The sequence below is a fragment of the Seriola aureovittata genome, chromosome 7, assembly GCF_021018895.1.
Source record: "Seriola aureovittata isolate HTS-2021-v1 ecotype China chromosome 7, ASM2101889v1, whole genome shotgun sequence".
In the NCBI taxonomy this organism is placed as follows: domain Eukaryota; kingdom Metazoa; phylum Chordata; class Actinopteri; order Carangiformes; family Carangidae; genus Seriola; species Seriola aureovittata.
Window position 1 is genome coordinate 12,776,029 of NC_079370.1, and position 25,767 is coordinate 12,801,795.

The 25,767-nt window shown below is 43.1% G+C and overlaps 1 protein-coding gene across 1 annotated transcript in view; it reads right to left on the reverse strand.

Moving 5' to 3' along the window:
* efna3b (ephrin-A3b) overlaps window positions 1-24,081 on the reverse strand; it is a 56,984-nt gene extending 32,903 nt beyond the window's left edge. Inside the window, exons 1-2 of the mRNA XM_056381812.1 lie at window positions 23,564-24,081; window positions 23,062-23,275 (exon numbers count right to left, since the gene is read on the reverse strand). Coding sequence (XP_056237787.1) covers window positions 23,062-23,171 — 110 coding nt within the window. The 5' untranslated portion in view covers window positions 23,172-23,275; window positions 23,564-24,081. The remainder of the gene's footprint in view (window positions 1-23,061; window positions 23,276-23,563) is intronic.
* Between the last annotated feature and the right edge of the window lie 1,686 nt (window positions 24,082-25,767).

The window sequence follows — 25,767 nt, forward strand, 5'->3', positions numbered from 1 at the left end:
CTTAAGCCGAGTCTTCTCACTGGTTCCAGGCCACTGCAGCTCCTATGTCATTTTCAAATGGCTATCACACAGCAGGTCACTCTGCTCTCCTCCATATTTAAAGAATTCATTAGGATCATTATTCAGGAAGTAAAAGTTAAAAACTGATGAATAAGGATTACGCTCCATGCCAGTCAATGACAGGGAGTGGCAGTCATTAGCTGGAGATATTAATAGACAGGCTATTAGCTTAGGACGGAGCTTTGTGTCAGAGTCTGTTACAGTTACACTGACTTTCTGTCTCCCTCCTCCGCCTCTCTCTCCCGTCGTTGCCTTCCCCCTCTCCCCAACACATCTTCCTCGTCTTCCCTCGCCCAGCTCCAGCTTATCCACTGATTCCCTACCTTGTCTCATTTATGCCTCTTCTATCGTGTTTCTCTCTCTCTCTCTCTCTCTCACTTTGGTACACTGGCTCCCTCTGTCACTTTACTCACTCACGCAGTCCTCCTCGCTACAGGCCCAAACCACTTCCCCGCGGCGTTGTCTATCTAATCCTGTTTTCCATCATTCCGCGCTCTCCTCTCTTTTCTCACACTCACATCATGCTATTTCTCACTATAAATTCTCACCCCCCCCCCCGACTTCAGTCGCCACGCATCATTTAATAACACACTCTCACCCCCCTCCAACCCATCTTTTCCTATCTCTCTCTCTCATTCACTTTAGCCATGACCACACTAATGCAGATATATTTGAAAGCAGAGTTTTTGTGCCAAACAGGCTTCCATCCACCCTTACATTCGTGGGACTTTTTTCTGAAACTCTGCCATCCGAGCTGAAACAATAAAAAAAAAAGAAAGAGCTAATCTCTTTTTCTTCCGTCTCTTTTGGTTGGCAAACACAAAATTGTGTCTCGCCATCATCATCTGGTAGGGAGTCCAGACAGGTAAGAAGAGGGAAAGATTTGTTCTGTCACCTATGACCATCTGTAATCTCATTCAGCCAAACACAAGACACATTCTTACTGACATTCAAGTCATGCTTTAACCTTTAAAAACACAGACACCCGTGGGACGCTTTGGCCTTGGTAGTGTCTACTTTAAGTGTGTCTTAATACAAATTTAATAAATTATACATTGTTTGAAAACTCCTGATTCTGTCTGTGCAAAGTATTTTAAGATCCCCATATCACTGCGACAGCTGTTGACACAGAATTGATTCAGACATCTGACTATGGCTCCGAAGTATTTCCAGATGAAAGCTACTACAACAAGCCTTATATTCCATTTCTTATGCAGAAAAAATCCATAGGCAAGGCAAAAAAAAAAAAACGTACATTCCTATCATGTTTGTGCCTCTGTAACTTTAGGTTGTAAAATTCAAAAGAGCTAACTTTGAATGGAGCCCAGAGTTAGGACTGTAATCAAAAGCGTTGAAGAACAGTAACCTTTTTATATTGGATACATTATTCTCAGGCTCGTGGCTGTGGGTTTCTGGAGGAACTTATGTGAGAAACCATGACAGACTGTCCATGAGCTCACAACCGCGCTAAGGAACATTTAATGAACATGAACACATAATAAAAAGAAACACTCAAAATCCCTGCACAACCAAATGCTAATATAGGAGGAGGCTGAGGGAGGTGGTGGAGGGAATCTAATTTCTGGAGGCAGGCAGCAGAGTAGCAGTAAGGATACAGAGCTCAGGGATGTATGAAGACCGAATGAACGGCAGTAAATAGGTTGTGGACATATGTGATTGAAGTGTTAATGGTACATGTGACTATAAAATGACGTTCCTGCCTGCGCCTGAACTATCACAGGACTCCATAATCCTCAGTTTCTGTTGTCAGACTGTGCAAATATTGAGTAGTGATTTGAACGAGGGACATAAATGCTAGTTTGTTAATCAAGGCGAGTGTCAGGGTTGGACAGTTCTTGTGCAGCTGCATTGAAACCTCAATCAGATCACACTATTTTATGTCCTAACAATGTCAGTACAAAATGAATGACGACAGACAGTCCGCATTAATGTTGCTGCCTGGCTGAGGTGTGAGATATGGACAAAATTAACACTGCAATGATTAGAACGCCATTAACTCAACATCAGCATGAGGTGATATTTACTAATTACACACGATCATATCAGTCATTTCAGAAGGAGATTTACTTAAACGACATCCTGTCTGAAATAATGCTCCCTCATTCATTCATTAAAATAGAAATTCTAATAGTCACTCAATAATTTACACAGTGAACAGTAAATTGAGATTTTAGACGATGGATCATCACCCTTTTGGGAATTTTTGAAAGTGATATATAATGTGTAGATTTCATGCTTGATGTTGAACATGAAATATACTGCACTATACAGAAAATAGGGAGTGATATCAGACATATCTGACATCAATTTGTTATTGAAAATTTCAATGAATACAATACTATAGAATTTTGTATTTAAATAGAAAAACAAGAAATAAAATGGGCTTTGTTTGCTTGGTATGGCACAACAAAAAATAAAAACGCCTTCGTGTGGACATGGCCTTGCTCTCCATCCTTCATCTAACGTGGCTTCACCCTAACACTCTGTCCCCTCTTTATTCCTCACTAATGACCTCTCTGCCCATCCTTCTATCTTTAACAAATTCCCTCATTTCTTCCCAATCATCTTATCTCTCCTCTTATCGCTCCTCCATTGAGGAGTTGTGACCCCCCAAGAGAGAGAGAGAGGTTGAGAGAGGGACAGTATGAGAGAGGGGAATAAGAGCGAGAGAAATGAGAGCGAGCGGCAGAGGGTAAGGTTTCGATTTCGCAGCAGATAAATAGGCTGACTTTACGTAGGTAACCTCTGTAAATGGGTTTTCGATCTCTAATTCTCAACAGATCCCTATAAACGATTACATAAAGACACACATGTGAGATAGAGGACGAAACGGGAAAGAGAGGGGAGAGGAAGAAAAAGAATAAGAGAGGGAGAGTCCTAGACGAACACCTACATTAAAAAGAAAAAAAAAAAAAAAAAAAAAAAAAATCAACAAATCACCTCAGAACTTCCCGGTGGTTTCTCAGTCTGGTCGATGAGTCAGAGACTTTACAGTCACACTGACTCCTACACTTAACAACATATAAACAAAATCGACATTTAAACACAGATGAACACATATGGTTATCGCCCACGATGAATATGGTTGGAGGTCTGACCTTAATTGGTCTCCGCTTGTTTGCCCGATGCTGACCAGACTTTAACGAGGCTTTGGGAAAGGATCTCAGTGTTTATTTGTGGCATGTTTTAAATTAACTCCAGACACCACTGATGTGATTTAGATTAACCTCATTAAGGTAGTGCAGCCTTTTCAAACTGAGACACACAAACACGCACACACTTTCAAACTAATTACTTCATATAGGTACTAGAGTAGTGATTTCTGGCACAATATCACTCCCAAGGCACATAAAGTTGGGGAATGGTCAGAGATGGTCAAAACTACTGCTTGTTTCAGCTTGAGGCCTTCAAAGAGCATTCCACCAATTTATCATTTCCCTCCTATAACATAGTAAGACTAACAATTGATAGTTTTAAGAACACAATCAAAATCAATGCAGCAGAACCAAAGATATCGTTTCCATTGCCCACAATGCAACTTTGCCGAACTACCATCGATCTGGCCATCCATTTTTTATGCTTATCCAAAGCAGTGTGGCGGGGGGGGGGTTGAGTCTATCTGTACAGCGTTCAGGTGGGGTACACCCTGGACAGGGCACTCATTGACAACTACAAACACAAATAAGAGTTTTCAGTTCACCTGCACTCTTGATTGCGGACGGTGGGAGGAAATGCTGCAGACACTGGAAGAACTCCAAACGGAGAAACGGCAAAAAAACAAACAGATTCTCAGCATCTTAGTATTTACAAGTAATAAATAAATAAGTAATGAATGGTTTAGTGGTTTTATTTTTGGAAAAAAAATCTTATGACTTTATGCAACACTGCTGATCTATTATGATTTCTTTTTTGCAACAAAAAATATATCTGGTGCTGATCTGTCCACAGTTTAGACATTAATTCATCTCATTAAGTTTATTGAGCAAAAAGTCTCACATTTCCAGCTTCTCAGACACAAAGATTTGCTTTGTCCTATTTAATTTCACTATAAATTGAACATCTTTGGGTTGTGCACTTTTTTATTGAAAACAAAAATCAATCTGTCACCTTGCTTTCTGCAAAACTGCGATGGTCATTTTTCATAATTTTCTGCCATCTTATAGACTAAACAATTCATCTAAAAAAAATCATTGACAGACTGATCAATAATGGAAATAACTCTAAATTTGAAAACTGTAATGTGTTCTAGAGAAACGCACCACCTCTTATTACAACGCACTTACGTTAACACGCATGTAATCACTCAGAAATCACCTCTCTCTAATTTCAAGGAGAATTTCTCTGTGGTTCATCAGTCTATGAATCCGCAGATATAAAGTCATACTGACAGAGAGTTGGAAGCCAATGAAGAGAGAGAGAGGGAGAGAGAGAGGTAGAGCTACCCCTCTCCTCTTAATAAGCCTGATCAGTACTTTCTGTTTATTCCGTCTCAGTCCAAATTGCTTCTAGGTGCGGCTTGTTCAAAAAGTAATTCTCCTCCACCATATTTAATTGTTTTATTGTGTCATTACTTCATGTTGCCGGAGCATTAACGCGCCGCGCTTTCCACTATGCCTATTAAACTGTAATGGCCCTACAAAGCAATATACGTCGTGATCAGACGTACACACGCACGCAAACAATATCAAACGTACACACACACTATTAAGCGCCAATGGTGCTGGGGAGTGATATGAGGCAATATTGCGGGTGAGCAATCTGATGAAGTGTGCAGAAACAGTCATTAGCTGAGTGTCCTCGTCCCTGTTCAGTTTACCACACACTTAACATCTTAACGAAGGACCCGCGCTGTTTTCACACAACAGCTTCTAATCACCTGCAGAAACACTATCAGAATTATAGCACGCGCTTCACTTTGTCGCTCGTTTATACACTGTGAAACACACACTAACGCACAGGGAGATTTGCTCGCTTCTCTCTGCTTATGAGAGAGAGTCTGAGAATATGTGCATACATTACGGCGCGTGTAAGTGCAAGCTGGTGAGAGAAAGTCTTAAATGTTTCTGAGAGTGTGAGAGGAAGTAATAAGATGAGTGGAGTGCGTTTGTCTGCTGAGAGAGGGATGATGGATTGTTGAGGAGAGGCAGGTGAAGTTGAATATCTCCCTACAGCTCCGGTCATAAAGCAGGAGAGCAGCCTCCTCTCCAACAACACAATGAGATCAAATAACCTCCAGTGCCTCCAAGCACGCACACACACACACACACACACACACACACACACACACACACACACACACACACACACACACACACACACACACACACACACACATACACTTGGAGGTGAAAGCAACATCAGTGGCTGGCACTGATATTCAGGCTTCGCTCTGTTTTGAAACATCCATCATATTCTTGAGCAGAAAGAGAGACAATGAAAGTATAAAGGCGAGCGCTCTTTGACACTCTCCTCCCCCCCTCTATATCTCGCAAAAAACACATATAAGCTCGCATGCACGGGGCGTGCACACACAGATAAATACACAGCCGTCCGTGAAGTATGCGGGTGAGAGGAGGTGAAGTAAGATGAACAAGCAAGGAAAGGAGGCTGAAGTAGAAGAACAAATCCGAGTAGGAAGAGAAAGAAAAACCCCAAAGTGCTGAAGTGGAAGGAGGGTCACTGACGGGAGAGACTCTCCAGGGCTCAGAGGGGGGATTAGGACCCAGTGTGTGTGAGTGTGTGTGTGTGTGTGTGTGTGAAAAAGAGAGAAAGAAAGAAAGAAAGAAAGAAGGAATGGCATCAATCTTGCTGAATCTGATCGTTACTTTTTTTCATAACAATAAACCTGTGAGCAAGGCATTTTACAACCAGCATCTGTCACAAAGCCTTGACACCACCACAGTCCTGCTCCCTTTCTGTCCACGACAGTCATTAACAGGCCTCCCTGACTTCTCACTTCGGTGTGCCATTGTGTGTGTGCGCTTGTTTGTGTGTGTCTATCCACATGTGAGACTCCCCATTGCTATACAATGTGTGCAGAATTTCATGCTATAATCGGTTGGGGACCGGAACACATGGCAAACAAAGCGATCCACACAACAATGCGCCATCTCTTCACACACACACACACACACACACACACACACACACACATAGCTTATAGAGGCACACATGCATCACAGACACAAACACACACACACACACCTCCTGGACAGGCGGGTGAGATATAGGCATCTTTGAGATTCTGCACTTTGCCCTCTTCTGCAGACGGCCAATTGCATGATCAGATGTGGTCCCGTTACACCACGGCCACACACGAAATGCTGCATGTTCAAATGCTCCCTCCATGGAAAATTCACACTCACACACTCACACACAGAATCATGGGATCATAAAAACATCCACCAGCATGGTCGTAGGGGGTAATTTAGGATTAGGGTCTGTGATGCTCAAAACAGCCTCAAACATGCTCACATTGATATGGAAATTAGACCAATCTACAACTGGTGCAATTGGCTAAAAACAGTTAGTTAAATGGCTAAGAAAAAAAAAAGAAAAAAAGTGTGTACAAGCGCACACACATATACAGAGAGGGAGAGAGATATGCATATGAATGGCATGCGAGGGATCTGTCCCAGAGCTTGGTTGTGCCTATCAAAGGCTCGTCTCTCCCAGAGACCAGTCGAGGCCCAGCATTACACACTTAGCATTAGAATACATCAATGGCACAGGAATGGAGGCACGCAGGCTTTCATACTCCGAAAACCCACCTTCAGCCTCTATCTTCCCCTTTTCACTCCCTCTTTGGTCCATCCCAGCCCTCCTCCCCCACTGTTAGCCCTCTTCTATTATCTCCCGCTCCTCTTATTCCCCCCACCTCCCCATCTCCTTCTCCGTCTTAAGACCCCCCCCCCCCTCCCCCTTCTCCAGAAGGAAGCCTTTTTAACCGTGACCAGAACTCAGAGCCGCATGGACCGTGACCACATAGCCATACAACACCAGATGTGTGTGTGTGTGTGTGTGTGTGTGTGTGTGTGTGTGTGTGTGTGTGTGTGTGTGTGTGTGTGTGTGTGTGTGTGTGTGTGTGTGTGTGTGTGTGTGTGTGTGTGTGTGTGTGTGTGTGTGTGTGTGTGTGTGTGTCATAGTTAGGCCTGCCACTGCTCAGTCACCCTCAGTGTTGTGAGTGTCTGAACAGGCTGCTTCAGATCCTGTTTATCTCTGTGGGTTTCAGTGTCTGGCCATCAGCATTCACCCCAACACTTCACTGACTAACTGACAAACTCCACTTAATGGAATCAAACTTGGCCCATCAAATGTGTGTCAGCGCATGTATTTGTGTTTGTGTGTGTGTGTGTGTGTGTGTGTGTGTGTGTGTGTGTGTGTGTGTGTGTGCCCCGTCACTTGTCTGTCGATACGCAGAGACAGCCTTCAACCAGAGAATAGAAGAGAGAGACGAGAAAAAAAACACGCCGGCTCTCCTTTTCTCTCTAATTACAAATGACAAACCTGCTACCAAGAGTCGGTCTGGCACCTGACTACGCATGATAACCTCTCAGCTCTCTGCCGATACTAAGTGACAGACTGGAGGCTATCTATGAGTGTGTGTGTGAGAGTGCGCTGACGGACAGATTAAAACAAGAACAGCAAATCAAACAGCGTCCTGCCCAACGGCTCTGATTTTCAATGACAAAGCAAGAAGTCTATGGCCAATATCTCACCTGTCTTCCTCATCTTCCTCTCTTCATTGCCCTTTTAGTTTCCCATCCTTTACTTTTAGCCATCGATTTTCTCTTTCCTTCCGTCCATCCTCCCGTCCTTCCTTTCTCTCCATCTCATCCTCTGTTCCCTTCTGCATCATTTAAAAACCAGCCCTTCTCCTCCAGATCATCCATTTCCTCCCCATGGCGTAATAATGCGGTTAACACTGCATTGTGGCTTGTACTCTTACTGGCTAATATCTCTAATTGCACTGTAATGTTATCAAAGGCCATCTACTGCGAGTGTCATGTGATATAATACCCTCACAACACAGGAAGGTTGAAACCTGTTATTCTTTTACACACCCTCAACTCTGCTGTTTTGGTCTTCTTCTATTTGAAGGAAACTGTACAAGGTCATGGAACACTTCATGCTACAGCAAAAATAATACCTGTAACCAATAGCAAAACATTTTCTTGAGAAAAAAAATCACATCATAAGGTCCATGTTGCCTACTAGCTCTTCTGTAGCGTTCAGAGATATCACATCATCTCATATCAATAACATTAAGTTCAAACTTCACACATCACTAATCACTAAGCATGTTGCACCACACAAACTAGCCAATTGGATGAGCAGAAAAGCTAGCGTTAGCTTGCTAACAGTGTGACCTGTTTAGACTTAAAAGAGTTTAACAAGGTAATTGAATATGGTCAACATACCTGACATGACACCTGATGAAAAAGCTGTTTATTATCGATGTGAACTGTAACATATTTCTAGATGTATGCACATATAAATAAAATAAAGTCATACCTACATTTACAAAGGACTGGCAGTTAAGTTTAATACATGTTTTTAAGACAGGTGGGGTCCAAGAGGAGTTTGCCTGTTTGTATCTAGAATTATAGATGTTGAACGTTCCATTTTTTCTGAGCACAGATGTTTCACAGATGTGTAGAAGTGTCAAGCAACTATAGAGGAACTCGGCCAAAACAAAATAGTCGAAAATCTTGATTCCAAACAGAAGCTGTGGTCAAAGATTTATTGAAAAAGAGCACACAGTCAATGCCAACATTCAGGATTGGAAAGTTTTTGATAGTCTGTGCTATGGACGTATTTCGGCTAGCACCAAAAACTTATTGAGGTTCGATACCCCGCCCAATACGTGAGAACAACTTTGCATGTGAAAAACAGAGTGGGCAGAGAGAAAAAGCAGGAATGAGAGACACTGAGAGACTCACACAAACACATGCCTGAATGCACCGCCAGACATGGGTTCACGCTACAGGAGTGAGCTTACACTTCTTCCCATTCACACTTAGCATTGAGTTAGCATTGACTCCCCGCTGAATAGCCTTGTGAAGGCACAGGGTGATGCTAACCGGGAGGCACTATCACTAGCCGCCCTGCTCCTTGGCGGAATAGCTAGGGCAGCATTGATATGGTAATGTAAAGGACGTTTCAGGGCCAAAGCTTGGGACCGTGGGCGCTCTGTGATCCTCCAAGCCCAAAAAGGACAGATCTCCAGGGCATTGTGGTTTCCCCAGTCAAGGCCCTGAGTGATCAGGATAAGCCCGTCCATGCTGCTTTAGTGCTGTCACTCAGCTGCTATTGTGGTCATGTGAACGGCCATTTTCATCACAATTGACCTCGGTTTTGGCAGTACTGTTCTGCAGGGCCCTCCTTTCTCTATTCTTTGGTGCCCTCCCCTTCTTCCCCTTCGCCCTCCATCAATGATTCTGTTTTTTTTCCTCAGTCTGGTCTTTCTTGTTGTGTGCTCGCTCTGTCTTTTTTTTCTCTTCAGCAACAACGGAGGCCAACAGATGACTGATGCAGAGTTAAACTGGTCTCTTTGCCTATCCGCTCCCATCTCTGCAGCCCTGTCAGCTGTAAGAGGAGGGTGTCAAGGAGTCTTTGATTATCTGAACTGATACTGTAGAAAATGACGATATGTGATGCAGTACATATGCTGGGATTTACTATTCACCTCAAGGGGGAAAAACACTGAGCGTGTTTGGTGTGAGCAACAATTTACAACACACACAGCAAGTAGGCAGATGGGTGTCATCATTCTGTGTTTTATTCAATCACGCTTTAGCAAACACTGGAGTGTATGGTGTGTGTTTTTCTATATGTTTGTGTGTGGAGGAGAGTGTGTGTGTGTTCTCTCTTTGCTCCATTTTATTTGATCAGGGCTGAAAGAAAATAACAATGTACTCCCGTGAGGAATCTGTGGGAGGTAATGACAGATAGTGTCCCTGTGAAACAAGTTTTCCTGTGTGTGTGTGTGTGTGTGTGTGTGTGTGTGTGTGTGTGTGTGTGTGTGTGTGTGTGTGTGGATGTATGGAATTGAGAAGTGAGGAATATGCATATGTATGGGTCTAATACATGTGGGTAATGTGTGTGGGTGGTATACTTGTAGGCTGTGGGGCATTCACTTGCCGTCTTTCTCGCTTTCTCTGTGCACCCCACACACACACACACACACGCATACACACATATATGCACATACTAGGGTGGGAGGAGAGTTTGCCTGGCTGCGAAGAACCCTGCTCCATCAACACAACACATCCTATTTCGCAACATCTCCTCCCACATCTCCTACTCCCCCTCCACCACCTTTATTTCTCTCTCTCCCGGGAAGTGACACAGAATTCTTTTTAACTGCAGTACATTCATTACAACAACCCTGCAACCCCCACATCCTCCACACACCACCGCCCTCCACCCTCTTTTCTCCACCCCTCTCTAGACTCTTACTTTCTTTCTCCCTCCCTATCGTACCAGTGAAATAAAGACAGCGTACGTATCCACCTCCAGCAGCCGTCCTGGACTTTCATTAAAAACATGATAGAGAGAAGTTGGCTGTGTGAGATAGTAAACACTCATTCATATGCGGTCTTACTACGGCAGCGCTAGCACATTCCTGTGCCTCAAAGCGTAAGAGCAGAGAGCAGAGCCTACAGACAGCGTGGGTGTTAGCACTAAGGCCAGCCAGCATCGCTAGCTCTCAGCCATCCTCATTCTATCTCCTGCCGTTGTCAGCAACTCACTCTGTTCAGTGTAGAAACAGTTGTCCATGTAAATGCATGTGCGTGTAAAAAAAGAAAAAGAAAATCAGACTAAATTGCACGCCAAGGGCCAAAAACATGGAGGTACACATGAAATCACACATGCATGACCCCCCCCCCCACACACACACACACACACACATAATGTAGTACACCTTGCAGGTAATTTGGAATGAATAGACAATATATACTGTGAGTCAATAGAAATTTGTCAATTGTCATTACAGGAAAAGTTGCAAATCATTGACTGGGGTGGCTTTATGGTCGCTATGCTTTATGGATTTTTGCACAGCTGTGATGAAGTGCCTGGATTTGTCAGGTATTTAATTACTGGATGAGGCAAAAATGACTTTCCCCATCTGTGTATTTCATCTATAGACAATTTCTCAATAACATTTTCAGCAGTTAACAATTAGAAATCCTTGCACACGAGAAAACTGGATCAACAGCTGCAATATCCTGCACCTTGTTAATGTTTCAACTCGAATTTTACCTAATGAGGGTGAATTGATGGTGATATTTATACGGATATCAAGACATAAAATGACATTTCAAGGCAGCAAATCATGACTATTTTCATTATCAATACATTTGTCTATAAGATAGTAAGATATGATGTAAGATGTAAGATATATAATTTCAATCCTAAACAGAAATGAGCAGATCCTCACATTCAAGAGGACTCTCTTTGCCATTTTAGCTAAATAATGTTAAACAATATATCAAATATTGAAATAGTTTTTGAATCGATTCATCCCACAGCCCAAGATAACACCTTAAAATAGCTTCCTTTGTCATATAAAAGAGAGAGAACCAGACTGTCCTTGGTCCAAGCTTGAACACTGAGTATTTGGCATTTAGCTTTAAACCAATAAGTGATTATCAAAATCAATGTAGATTAATTTCTGTAGATTGTCTAATTGGCTATTTGTTTCAGCATTAAATCGCACACATACAAATACATGCAAATCCCTTAAAAAAGCAGTGAAGAGTTGTAGCGTTTGTTGGCATTAAGCACAGCAACACAAACTGGCCATGATGTGAAGCCAAGAATAGGAATCCCTCACAAATAAGTGGCAATAATCACTCAGAAAATACACACACACATGCATACAGTGAGAGCTCATTGACTGATCTGAAGAGAGACTTGAGAGTATTACGATGGTGCAGAGGAGGACAATGAGGAGGAGAAGAGGAAGTGATGGCCGAGCCAACAGGAGAGGCAACAGGAGAGACGGAGAGGCAGGGGGAGGAAGAGGAGGGCAGAGCGACATACACAGTGAGAGAGAGAGCGAGAGAGAGAGAGAGAAAGAGGAACAGGCTGAAACATCCAGGAGAGGAGTGCAGTGTCTGTAGGATGCCATCGATCCAACACTGACAGAAATAGACAGCCAGACCAGAACCAACCGAGGCACTCTGAGACACACTGACACACAGCAGTGCTGTTGACCCTACACACATCTGAACAGCAAGAGCCATTCATACATGAACAAGCACACACACTCTTAATCCACACACAAGCAGGAAAGCACACACACATCCACACACACACACACTCATACACATAGAAATGTGAACATTAAAGGCAGAAATGTGCTGAAACAAAATGAACATGAGCAGGTTTTCACAGGATAAATGTCCAGATTGAGACAAACAGGACATGTTGCATTGGCTTCAATCACAACAGCGTGCACATGCTCGGCAGAGCTACTCAGCATTTCCACATTTTTGTTCATTGTGCAGCTTCGCTCTGTGCTTCACCACCTGTGATCAGTCAGCAACATCACATGAATACTTGCGTTTCTCACGTTTCCTTTGAGCAGCTTATTTACTTTGTTTACACCTGGTTCCATTCACACTCCTCTTGTCTTTACTCATTCCAAGATCAATCAGTTTAGCAGTTTAAGACGACTTTTACTGGAGCTGTGAGACGATTTGTGCACGTACATGAACATAAAATTTGTGCACTTAGATTAACACACAAGCATAAAACCCTCAGCGGGACTATAAAGAGAAAAAGTAACTTAACTCTCTTACTAAACCCGATAATTTGAGAGCACTCTCCCATTCTGACATGAATCTTCTTCTAGCAAACAGTCCCTATATGAGTGAGTTTCATTTTGTTCTCACAGTACTGATAGGTTCAATTTAAGAAGAGGACAAAAGATACAGCAGATTCAGACACACTGAGATACTCATGCACACATTCAGGTTGGACAATATGGCTGAAATCAATATCATAATATTATCAATATTAGTCATTTATTAAACATAAAGGGCATTCTCTGGTCCCAGCCTTTTAGATTTTTTTTATGTCACCTTTAATCAATAATGTAAATAATCGCTAGCTGCAGCCCCAATCATCTTATTGTTACAATATAATTCCAAAAATAATAAAAATAAATAAATAAATCATGGTTAGGACTGAACGAGAAAAATTTTGGTAAAAAAAAATTACTTTTTTCACTATTTAAAAAAATAAAATGCCAAAGATTTTCTTTTCATTTGGGGAAATTATACTCAGCAAACATTTTTCACTTTTTTTTGACATTTTATGGACAAAGCAATCAAGCAAGTTAATGACCAGCAGATTGATCGATAACGAAAATAATCATTAGTTGCAGCCCTAATTATTGCCCAGCCCTACACACATGGCCCTTCATTTTTCATGCAGAAACAACACACAACAGAAGACAAACTACAACACAAAAGAATATCACTTCAAAACCACTCCAGCCTTGTGATCATGCTTGAATTTTCTCCCACTCATCTTTAGTCTATGAATGACTATTTGACTGACTGGTTTCCACTGACACATCAGACCAGTTGACTGTCAGTTTTACTGACTGGTTGCTGTTGCCATCAGGAGCAGAGTGCTTGTGCAGCTAACATTTCTGCCTCCTTCCCCTGGCCTGGCTGGGACTGATTAAAGCCTTCTGCTGAAACAGGGTCATAATTCTCTTAGCCATTTCCCAATTTCCGCATAATTACCCTCCTGCTTCGTGAACGCTAACACGCGCGAACACACACGCGCCCACACACATTCGCACCGACGCTCCGACACAAACACATTTCCTCTCTGATTTGTGTCATTACTGAGAGGAGAGTGGTTAAAAGGTTTCAGAGTTGGCCTCTTAGTGACAGCTTAAATGGATAAAACCTCAATTAAAGACTCTCTCCCTCTCTGCCGTGCTCTCCGTGTGGATGGAATAAGCATAATTCTGTGTCCTCTGCAGTTTGTTGAAGAGAGGGCTCTGCCTTGCCTTTTTATTCAACCTCTGGCTGCTAAATCAAACCTTCACAATCAAGGCTTTCTCATATCCCGCCATAATTGCTTCTTATGAAAACCTCTTACGGAGAAGCTACCTTCAGAGTAAAACTGGACAAAGCCGCTCCTTACAATTCAAATATGAAGTTGTTTACGTCTTGATGAACCGATAACATCATCCATAATCAAAACTCAACAATAAGCATCACTTCTGCCCAGCGAGCAGTGACAATAGACCCTTTTCTTGTCAATGCAGTGGTTCTCCTCCCTGCTGCTCCTCTGTCCGGTCCAGGCCGGCGACAGTTGATTCCTGGTGCGTGTGGGTTTGATGAAAACAGCTGCATTTTCGCATGCAACTGTGTTGTCTGCATTTTATGTGGAGGATTCCTAATTGTCATGTCGGTAGAGTTTATTAATGCTAGATCACGCCGCTCTGTTGCGATCAGGCTCAGCATATGGCCTCAGACTGCCGCTACGCTGCTATCATTAGCCACGTCACAAACACACCATATGAGCATCTGGTATGTGTGTGTGTGTGTGTGTGTGTGTGCAAGAGCTGACAGTCTAAATTATTAGTGTGCCCCCCCCCCCCCCCCCCCTGCACCCGCAAAGCCCCAACAGCGCTGGCAGGGAATGGAGTAGACATCACATAGAGAGCACTTACACACACACATACACACATACACACACACAGATACTATATAAAGCGCTTTGAAACAGCTTGTAAACATCACAGCCTTGTTATTAGCACCTGATTACACTGTTGGAGCTTAGGCATCGGCTCAGAGAATAATGTTAATATCAACAACAACCTCAAGTGTGTGCATCTGAGTGTGTGTATGAGTGTGCTGCCTCCAGCCCATCGCTGAGGGATTTGTTCTCTGTGGACAATTTGTTCAAATTTAACACATGGGTGGGAAAGATAAATTCTTGTTTTGCCCGGCATTTTTGCCTAAAAACTACAGATAACAAGGGAGGACGGCCATTCAATAATTTGGCTGTCAAGGGAAAGCAATTCATCCGCCTCAGACGGCGCCGCTTTAACTTAAATCGGCACAAGCGCTGCATGACTCTCTCTTGTTATTGCAATGTGAGAATTCATCGTTAATATCCAATAAAATTTTTTTTTAAAAACCCACACTGTTGTCCAGCCAAACTGTCCTGAAAAAGATCTGTGAAGTGACAGAAAAGTGAGCTCTACATTTCCTTTCTATGCCTTTACATTAATCATACAGACGCTGTCCTGAGATAACCTCCAGGTTATGCAGAACGGATCACACATACCACCAAGCTTCTTGAAATGCGTAATCCAGCGTTCACTTTTTATGAACTCCTGTGCGTCTACGTGGAAAAGTCCATTAATTGATCCTACAAAAGGTATGAGATGTGCATTTGTTAGTGTATAATCATCCATAGCTGCTCATTCATGGTCGCTGGTTTGAGTGGCAGGAAAGCAAAGTGGCCAGTTAATCAAAGGCCAGAAATGTGCTCTCTCAGAAAGAAAGTCAGATTTTGCGTCATTAACCATGTCCAGAAAGTCTGGTTTGACATTTGGACTACATAGAAAGGGGGGTAAAGTGGGAGTAATCATTGGTGCAACAGTTTAATAGGCTACAGAAAATAAAACATTGTGTTTATAGGCACCAAACAAGAAGCCATCCCTCCTGGTTTTTATCGAGGCCCAGAATGGAGTCACTGGGATCCAAAAAACATGGACTGGAGGTGAAGGGAGAGTCTGTCTATCGACTCATATCTGTGCCAGTTGTTTTTCTGAAGTTGATCTCAATTTTGGCTGCAATCCTCTCGTCTTTTCTCTGAAAGCAAACAGCCTCTCTGTTGTTGCCAACATGGAAGCGAATGGTGTCGCTCAGCAGAGAACGTGGACAGGGGCGGGGATGTGGAGGGAAAAATAACAAACTCTGCACCACATTTGGAGCTCACTCCCCATTTTCACACCAGTGCACACCTGGGTAGAGCACAGGTGTGGCTGTCAGATTGTGGGTTTTGGAAAGTTACAGTAATTGGCCGACGCAGGCCCGACTTGTCCCAACACCTGAGAGGAGCTTTTAATCACTATCAGAGTGTCCAGACAGCACTACAGCCTTAACACAAGGAAGAGCAAGCAGAGCAATCACTCACACTCTCAGTCACACCTTTGGGTAATTTAGACTGTCCAATCTAACTGATGGCATATGGAACCCACACACAAACATCTCTGATTAGGAAATCTTTCCTAACGGATTCAAAAGTCTCTGGGTGACGCATATTTGGTCAGGCCATAAAGATAAAAAATAATTTTTATCAGGTTTTTTAACTGACAAAAGTCTGTCTCCAGGATTTAGCTGAGGTGCACAGCTGCTCTAAGCTGTTAGGGGCTCCCAGCAGGTGGAAAATGATACATTTCAGCAGATGCCGAAATATTAAATACAGAACGTTTTATTTAAAACAACAATCAAAGTGTTCAAAGATACTGGTTGGATCCAATATTTCAAATGTATTGTGAATGATTGTATCTGGGATACAATGCTCCTTCCGAAAGCAAAATACAGCAATTACATGGCAAACAACAACTGTGATTGCACCTCAAAGCCCCAACACCATACATTTTCCTGACATTAAACGTGATGGAAAAAGAAAAAAGAAAAAAGATTTTCCTTCATTTATGACTTTCTGGGATTTGTCAGTGTCATGAATCACATAAATCACTGCTCCAAGCACTGATAAGGCCACATTCCAAGTAAATCCATATCACTTTATCAACACATATTGGTTCTGCATGCATTATCCTTGATGTTTTGTCCAAATGACACACAGACGTGCCCAGACCATAAAAACAGACAGACAGCTGCACCAAAACATAATTATCATTTTGACCAAGGCACACTCACACATACTTGTGCATAAGAACGCTGTCACACAAAAAGGTTTCCTATACACAAAGTTTATTTGGGTGACCTATCTAAACACATTCCCCTCTGATTTTTTTTTTTCTATTTCTGTATTTATCATTTCCTCTTGTTAAAGTTTGCGTGAGGAAATGTGGATGAAATTGAGCACTGAGCTGCCAGAATGCAGCATTCATGTGCAGATCTTAGCTTGTGAATTCACTGCAGCCCACCACGCTACACCTCCACCTCCCTTGAGGTTGATAACCAAAAATAAATTCTCAAGCAGTGGGAAACACACGCAGTGACACTGTTTTCTGTATTTCATGTCGTTTTCCCTCCAACAACTTGCTGCATCTGGCCATTCATGGTCTGAATTGTGTTGAATCCACATGAAACTCTTCAGATGAGCTAATCATCACTCTCTTCACTCTATGATTATGATTCTGTTTGCTGTGAAGTAGCGATGGTCTCTCCTTGCTCACTTTGTGTGGGAAGTTTCATAAAAGAAACCACTTAATCCTTCTCTGAGGTAGAAGTGTTTTTAATTCCAGCCAAACCATTCAGTGCGATTTCTAGCAATGACTCTTAAAAGCCTGATAAATACAGCCTGCAAAGCATCTGTGCTAACCACTGAGCCACCAGCGTGGAATCAGCAGTCACTTAAATCAATACCAATCCTAGGCCGGGCATTTATACCTGTAAGACCCTTACTTTGTGTCAGGCTTGATCAGAATTGCTTGACTCAGTCTGACTCTCACATAAGCTCGGTCTTAGCAGAATTACATCCCTAAAATCCCTACGAACCGGCTCCCTTTGAATCCAAACCATTACACCGACCAGTTAGCGCCTGACTCCAGACCAAGCTAGCACGACCACTGAACATCAGTGTGCCTTTTTCACAGCAATGCTTTCGATTAGTCGATCATGTAAGCGGGACAGCGTTTGAGGAAATGAAAGAGCCAATCAAGAGATAAGGAAAAATATTTACGGCTTGTCTTTTTCTCAAGATCAGAGTGTGTGTGTGTGTGTGTGTGTGTGAGAAAATTTATAGGATCTGCAAGGAGGCATGTTAAGAGAATGCCACATAAGAGGTGGCTATTGGTCAAAATCTTTAAAAAAAAAAGTGCGTGAGATGAGAAGAGTGTTGCAAAGGAAAGAAAAGGGAAGAGCGAGTGAGGTGAGGTGAGGTGAGGTGAGGTGAGGTGAAGGAAAACCAGACCTCAAAGCAAAGCAACATATTTTCTAGAACTGGAAAGATTCAGTCCAATTTCATTTGACAGAGAAGGAGTCTCACAACATTCACATTAAAACCATACAGATCCCAAAATACCACCCACCCCCCCCAGGGTGCTTTCCCATCAGGCAATTGGGAGGATGGGAGAACAACAGAGAGGTGGGAGCATGCTCCTGAAATCTAGCTCACCCCCGAAGACAAAAAAAAAAAAGATAGAGGAAGAGAAAATAATTCATTTCTTTTCCTCCTTTCTTATACTTGTCCCTTACTGCTGTGTGCACCTAGCAGACAATCCCTGTCCGATCAGAAAAATGTATTTACTCCACACACACACATACACAGAGAGCAACAGCACGATAAAGAGAGACCACTAGATCTTTTTATGCAAACAGCAGTCATCCATCACACAGGTGTTCCTATTGCTTTTAATTAATGACGTCTCTGCGACTGTCTGCACACCGCACATACACTCTCACACCCACACACGGCTACGCAAACCAGAATCCATTCACCCATACGTTATGTGGCCTTATTATTCGTTACTAATGAATCGTCTGATCACTGCGCCTATATAACTGTTATAATGATCACTGAGTGTGTGTGTGTGTGTGTGAGGTGTGATTGTGTGCGTGCATGTGCGCAAAACACACATCAGAGTAGTAGCTGACATACGTACCGGCAGCACAAACGTCCATGATGGATGGGCTGTGTGCACACACACACACACGCGCAGGAAAGCCTTGTGATAGCGAGTGAGTAATACTCTCCTTTGTGCAGATATTCATAAATGTAAATGTTGTTGTCCTAAGTGGGGCTGCGAGACAGATAGGTTTGTGTTGCTGTCAAGGGGATGGTTGATTGGCCTGTTTAATCCGCTCGTCTGCTTCTACGTTTCCCTCACCCTTTCTCATGCCCATACACACACACACACACACACACATAAACTAGGCCCGTGTTATCCTGTATTATGGTGCCTAATGTGAGAACTCAGTGTGTGGATCAGGGCACCAGCCAAGCATTATTATCATTATTATGATGACCTTCTTCCCCTGCTTTATTATAATTCAACACAAAATCCATCTGTATTCTTCCTGATTTCCTCCCTCCTCTATCCAGTTCCATAGCATTTCTCTCTCACTGTCTCTCTCTCTCTCTTCTCATATTCTTGCATTATTTCTCTGCTGCCCTGTGTGACGTGTCTCTGCGCACTCTGACGAGCTGGATGAATATAAAACCAGTTCCACCTTGCTGTCGATTACCACACATAATGCATGTGAATTTATATGAGGAGTGAATTCTGCTTGCGAAAGCTGGCTTCATTCCAGTGGCATACGTTGAGGTGACGGTGTCATGGACACACACACACACACACAGTCTGGAAATGTTTGTGCATTTGTTTATTCGAAACCTAATCGCTTCCGAAATATACAACTGATAAATTAAGAGATATCACCAGATATCTATTATGCAAATCAGTTAACTGCTGCGTTATTAGATTACACACATACACATGTATATGCACGCACGCACACTCACACTCACAGCGGTGGTTAATTGCCAGGTGGTGGAAGATAATGTGTGATTTAACGGACTGATGGATTTGTTTTTGTTTCAGTCACCCATCAATGAACAGAGACATCTGTAACAGGGCAAACACACACATACTCTACGTCCCACACACACAGAAGAAGCATCACACCATTATACACACACTCATGCCCAGGGATATCAGTGACAAGTGACTGATAGGCAGTGGCAACAGCCTTTGTGCAAGAAGCAAACACAGGAAATGATCCATCTTTTCAAAGTTTAAAAAAAAAAAAAAAAAAAAAAAGTATACAGCAGTGACGTGAGCATGTTTGTGTGTATACTCATAATCATAAATATGTGCGTATGCTAGCATGTGCACATGTACAGATGCGAGCGTACATGCACAGTGTGTTGTGTGTGTGTGAAGTAGTTAATCTTTTTTAACAGTCTCAGCCCGTCTCTTGAGGTTGATGAGTGGCTCAGGGTCAGAAGCTGGTTGAGAAGCTGCAGAGTCCTGAGGCTTTACAATGTGTTTACCACTCAAACTGACAGCTATACTACAGCTTATTATTGGCCTTCTAAACCTCCACACTGCACTGCGAGTTAGAGAAACTCCAGAGAGGCCGATCGCCAACGGCTAGAGACACGCCAGCCAACCCTACAAATGTTGGATGTTGTGGTGTTGAGTGCAGAGATTAAAATAAATGCTGGAAATAGGATCTGTGCTGTTGAAAAAATAGCACAGAAGTGTATGAAAGAGTAGATTAGACAGGTTATTCTGTAGTTTATCTTTCTTTTGTGTGTCTGTCTATGGCCCCTTTGTCTCCTAATTCACTAAGTAGGCTGAATTGAAAAAGTTATCCCCACTCACTGCTCATACATTGTCATTGTGCATGTGTGCAGAGAGAACGAGACAGAGAGAAAGAGATGGGAAGATCAGGGATGAGGCAGGTCCACTGAGATGCACCATTCTTTAATTAACCACAGTCTTTTTTAAAAGACACACACACTAAGGCTCACACTGCAGGGGCTAAGAACATTCTGCCGCTGGGATGAAAACAGTACTGGCGGTGAAAGTGTGGAGAGAGAGAGAGAGAGAGAGAGAGAGAGACTGCGGGGCTCTGCAGTGCTCAGGTTCTGGACAGTCAGGTTAAAGGTTAGGCTGCTCCAGTCTGCGTTAGTCCTCCCTCTGCTTTGTCTGAAACACCAACTGCAGCTTTTTTTATCAGTAAACACTTTGAATGTACAGCAGAGAACAGCTGATATATGACTTAACTGAGGATACATCCTACCAAGGTTAAAACTGCTGCTACACCGAGGTCCAAGGTTCATTCTTCCTTTTCCTTCATGCCTTTAAGCGATTTTTTTTTTTCACATTTTATGTTACTCAACTTCTGTCTCTGGTATGAAAACCAAAGGTGGAATTTCATTAGCATTTATTATAAAATTATTACTGAGCAAAAAAAAAAATAGCAGAAATTGAAACTGAGCACTCTTTATTTTGAGAGTTGCAGAAAAATATTAGCGAAAATGCACTAGTAGCAACTGCGCACACAATATTGGTTATTTCTATAATGTGCGGAAATAATTTTCTCACGTTCAGGAAAACTAATTTTGTTTACAGATTCATACCACAACCAATAACCTTATTTTTTCCGCTCCTATTACTTTATGCAGTACTTTGTGTATAGCAATTGTGTTGTGGGGTATAAATTCACCCATAGTGTTATTTTACGCTGTAAACTAAAATCATCGGCCTTAGAGTTATTGTCGGTAAACATGATCCGTTTTCACATTGTTTGCGTCTTTAATAAGTGCGGTCATAAAGTGTGAGCCACTGTATTTTCGGACTGCTCATCTTAGGAGCCCAGCACATTCTGCTGAAGAGGTAAATACCACATACTGGGATGTTTTGAGTGCAGCCGAAAACACAGCGTACACACGGACGACAGGCTCCACTGCAAGATGGAGAACGAAAAGGAAGGTGTGTGTTAGTGTGTGACATGCGCTCTTATGCACCACTGAGACCTACAGGGTGATTGTTGCACTATTTTATGACTTTATCTGGAACACAAAATAGATCACGACTTGCTGAACTGCCAACTAAAATAAAACCTTTAAAAAAAAAACAGCCAGTATCTGACATCCAGTTGTAAATTAGCAACATTTCATCAACACACTTCGAGCAGGAGAGGAAGCATCTGTAAATTTAACACACGAGATGTGGACGCACAGATGAAGACCTGATGAAACGCAGATGGTGCAACATAAACGTCCCAGATTTTACTGTGAATGGTTGGGGGAGAGTGTGTTACTGCAGACTGACACTACATTCTTAAGAATCCAGCAGCAGAGCCATGGACTCACGTGGACAGTATTAAAAAAAAGGCAGCTTTCAAAAAAAAGAGAAAGAGAGGGGAAAAAAGACTCTTTTTCACTTGAATCGAGATCGGAGCAAGGAGCGAGGGATTAGGAGGATAACAAAAAGGCCAACGGACTGAGTGTAAACAAGAAAGGGGTTAGAGAGGGATAGAAGGAGAGAGCAAGTTGGAGAGGGAGCGAGAAGGAGAGATTGAACAGTGACACTGCTACAACACAATGGGGTCAGGATGAAGAAGTGCTCCTAATTGAACCAGATAGAGGAGAAGACAGAGAGAAAGAGTCCTGAAAGACTGAGAGAGAGGAGAGCCACATGACGGAGAGAGGAGGAGGAGGAGAGGTAGACGAGGGAATCACATGTGATTCTTTTTCCTTTCTTTTCTACTCTACCATGAATGGCTGAAGGTAGAGGAGGGGGGAGAGAAAATGAGGGAAGAAACTGACTAAATTGGAGTGTGCACATATCGGTATATATGTCTGACCAGCTGTGCAAGTGAAGGTGTTGAAAATATGGTTTGGAACCACCTTGACTTCTTAATCGGGGGCTGACAGAGCAGTTTGAGACTCAAAAATAGCTTTAACATGCAGAAAAACATGAGAGGCCTGTTGAAATGGTTTGTGGGGTTCTAAATATTTTCTTCCAGAACAGATAGAGACGAGGAAGGTGGTTGCTACAACCCTGATAAAGCATTAGAGGAACGTATGTAAGCAAGGCTCAAAAACTGCAGCAAGCCACAGATGAACTGAAAGTGTGAAAGTATGAACCTGACAGTGCAAATCGGGACATTTCCATTTAACAGGTGGAGAACAGAGGATTCAAAAGAAATGGCACACGCGCGTGCGCGCGCGCACAGGCACACACACACACACTGTTAAACATGAGGAGTTTGGGGGGGGGGGGTGTCTTACTGTATGTTGGAGCTGTTCCAGTAGACGGAATGCCTGTTGGCTGACACCTGGAGCAGGTTCGCCCAGGTGAGACTCGTTAGCACCCAAAGAGACAGCGCTACCAGAGCCATACTCTCGGCTCCTCTCTCGGCCTCCGTCCCCTTCGGTCACTCCGGCCACTCTCTCGGTCCCTTCACCCCACCAAACAACGCGACTCAAACATCCCAGCAAATGCCTAACAGACGAGAGAGGGGGGAAACAAAAAGCTTCATGCATACATACAAACGGACACGTTCACAGACTGTTAAGACTTGCTCTGGTTAATAAGTGTTGTAAAACTCAGAAGTCTATTGTGGTGTGGAGTGACTTTGTTCCCCCCGCCCCCTTCCCCCATAAACCAGACACTGAGAACCCCCCACTGCTCCCTCCCCAACAAATCCTGGGGTTTCAAACAAGAGGGTTTCTGGAAGTCCTTATGAGCGGTTCCCCATAAAGCCCGAGCAGCGCGGTTCTCTCTGCTCACCGGGAACTGCTGCTTCTGAGCCCGCCAGAGGAACGTGGGAGGCCGGTACTGGGTCCAAGCAGGAGGTCGGTTTTCCCCTGAGCATGAAACGTTCCTGTCCTCTGGGAAAGAGTTGAGTGCTGCTTACGTGAAATGGAAATTACAGGTGAAAAAAAAAACAGTGGTATAATAACAGATAATAAGCAAGTCCTCTTCCTTTTTTAACTGTTATCTGCGTGCTGCTGCAGTTTCTTGTCTCCTTCCAAGGATCCGAGAAATGCAAAGCACGCCGGGATACTGAGCTCTGTAAGCGCCGCAAACAATTCAACCAGCCAGTTTCATTAGGTCTTCAAGACTCTATCCGACAACCATCGTTTACGGCGAGCAGCCTGCCAGCCCGTCTCTCTCCTCTCTCTTTCTCTCCTCCTTCTCCTCTCTCTGTTTGGTAGGCAGCGCTCGTTCACTTTGTAACTCCACCCCCAGCGAGCGACAAAAGCGCATTCCTCCAATATTGTGGCCGAGTCGCTGCACATCAGGCATCACTGCGACTTGAAGTTTTTTTTTTTTTTTTTTTTTTTTTGTCAATTATTCGACCTCCACTGCCGGTGTAAAAGTAGAAAGCTTTGAATCCCCCTCCTCTGCCAGATACGTCTGCAGCCACCATCTGTAGCCTATTTTTCAACGTACCCCCCCCCCCACACACACATACACACACACACTCACACTCAGGCTATTCACAAACGCATACACACACTTCTGCATTTTTATTACGAAAGCTAAAAAACACCGACTCACGCACACACATATATCCACCACCACCCCTCCTTGCTTGGATTCCCAGACACTGTAAGTCACTCTAATACATCACTATTATCATGTGCAATCCTCTTATAGCTGCAGCATGTTCGCACGCAGGCTCGTGCACACACGCACGCGCATGTCCTCTCAGGTATTCTCCACCCACCATAAAGAAAATTTACAAACTGTGTATCATATTATACATTTGGATGTTCACAGTGACACTATATTGATTAATTACGGTTTGTCTAAGTTTTGATAAGAAGTGACTTGCAGTTTCATTTAGCCAGTTATCCCATAACAGAGCTAATTTTTCAAAAAGCAATTAAGTTGTAATAGATGTTAGAGTTGCTGTCATGCAACTGTGGCTCATATATTCCTGAGTTAGTAATGGATGCAGCAACTATGTCCTGCAGAGGCATGGTAAAATGTTCAGTAATTTACCCCCCACTGTCACCTCCACTGCCACAAACTGTGCATCTAAGGTGTGTGTGTGTGTGTGTGTGTGTGTGTGTGTGTGTGTGTGTGTGTGTGTGTGTGTGTGTGTGAGTGAGAGAGAAAGGGGGTGGGGGGGTGGGGGGGACAGGCCAGACATGGAAAGAGACAGGAGGAGGGAGTGAGAAAAAGAGAGAGATAGCAGATAGGAGAAAGATTGTTACAGTTTTTTTGCCGCCTGCTGGGAATGAGTTGGTTAAGGAGAAGTCAGAATGATTTATTGGGAGAAAAAAGGAGGGAAATAGGAAGAAGGAGAGCAAGAAAAAGAGAGAGATGAGATGCCATCAGGGAATCCCTCTGTCTTCTCCGGTCCTTCCACGCCTCTCATGAGCTGTCCATTTAATCCCCCCACTGTCTCTCTCTCTCTCTCTCTCTCTCTCTCTTTTCAGCTTATTCTCCAATTTCCAATGCAAACTTTCTCCACTCTGCGATACCTGCTACCTGGCTCTGCTGTTTTGCCTCTGTCTTTTGTTAGCTTTGTCTCTGGTGGTCTACCTGTCTCCTCTGCCTCTGCCTCTTCCTTCATCTCTCTCCTTTACAGCAGGCATGCAACTTTTTAATGAGCACTCCTCCTTTGCCTCTTCTCCTTGCTCCTCTGTCCATCATTTCTCCTCAGTCTCTCCTCAGTCTCTCCATGTTGTATCTCTGTTTATCGCTGTGTTGTGTAGAATCACAGCGATACAGTGAAACACCTGGTACAATTAAATATACATGCCTATAGGCATATATATATATATATATATATATATATTATATAATTATAATTATAATATTCCTTTAATATATAAATTAAAGGAATAATTAGACTTTTTTAAAGACTGGAAACGGGGGGAATAGCTTTGCTCCGTGTGGCTTCAGAATAGAAGAGTAAGTGAGAATATTTTTCTCAGACCTATAATGACAGGGATACTGTTTCTGGAAAGTGGTGCTGT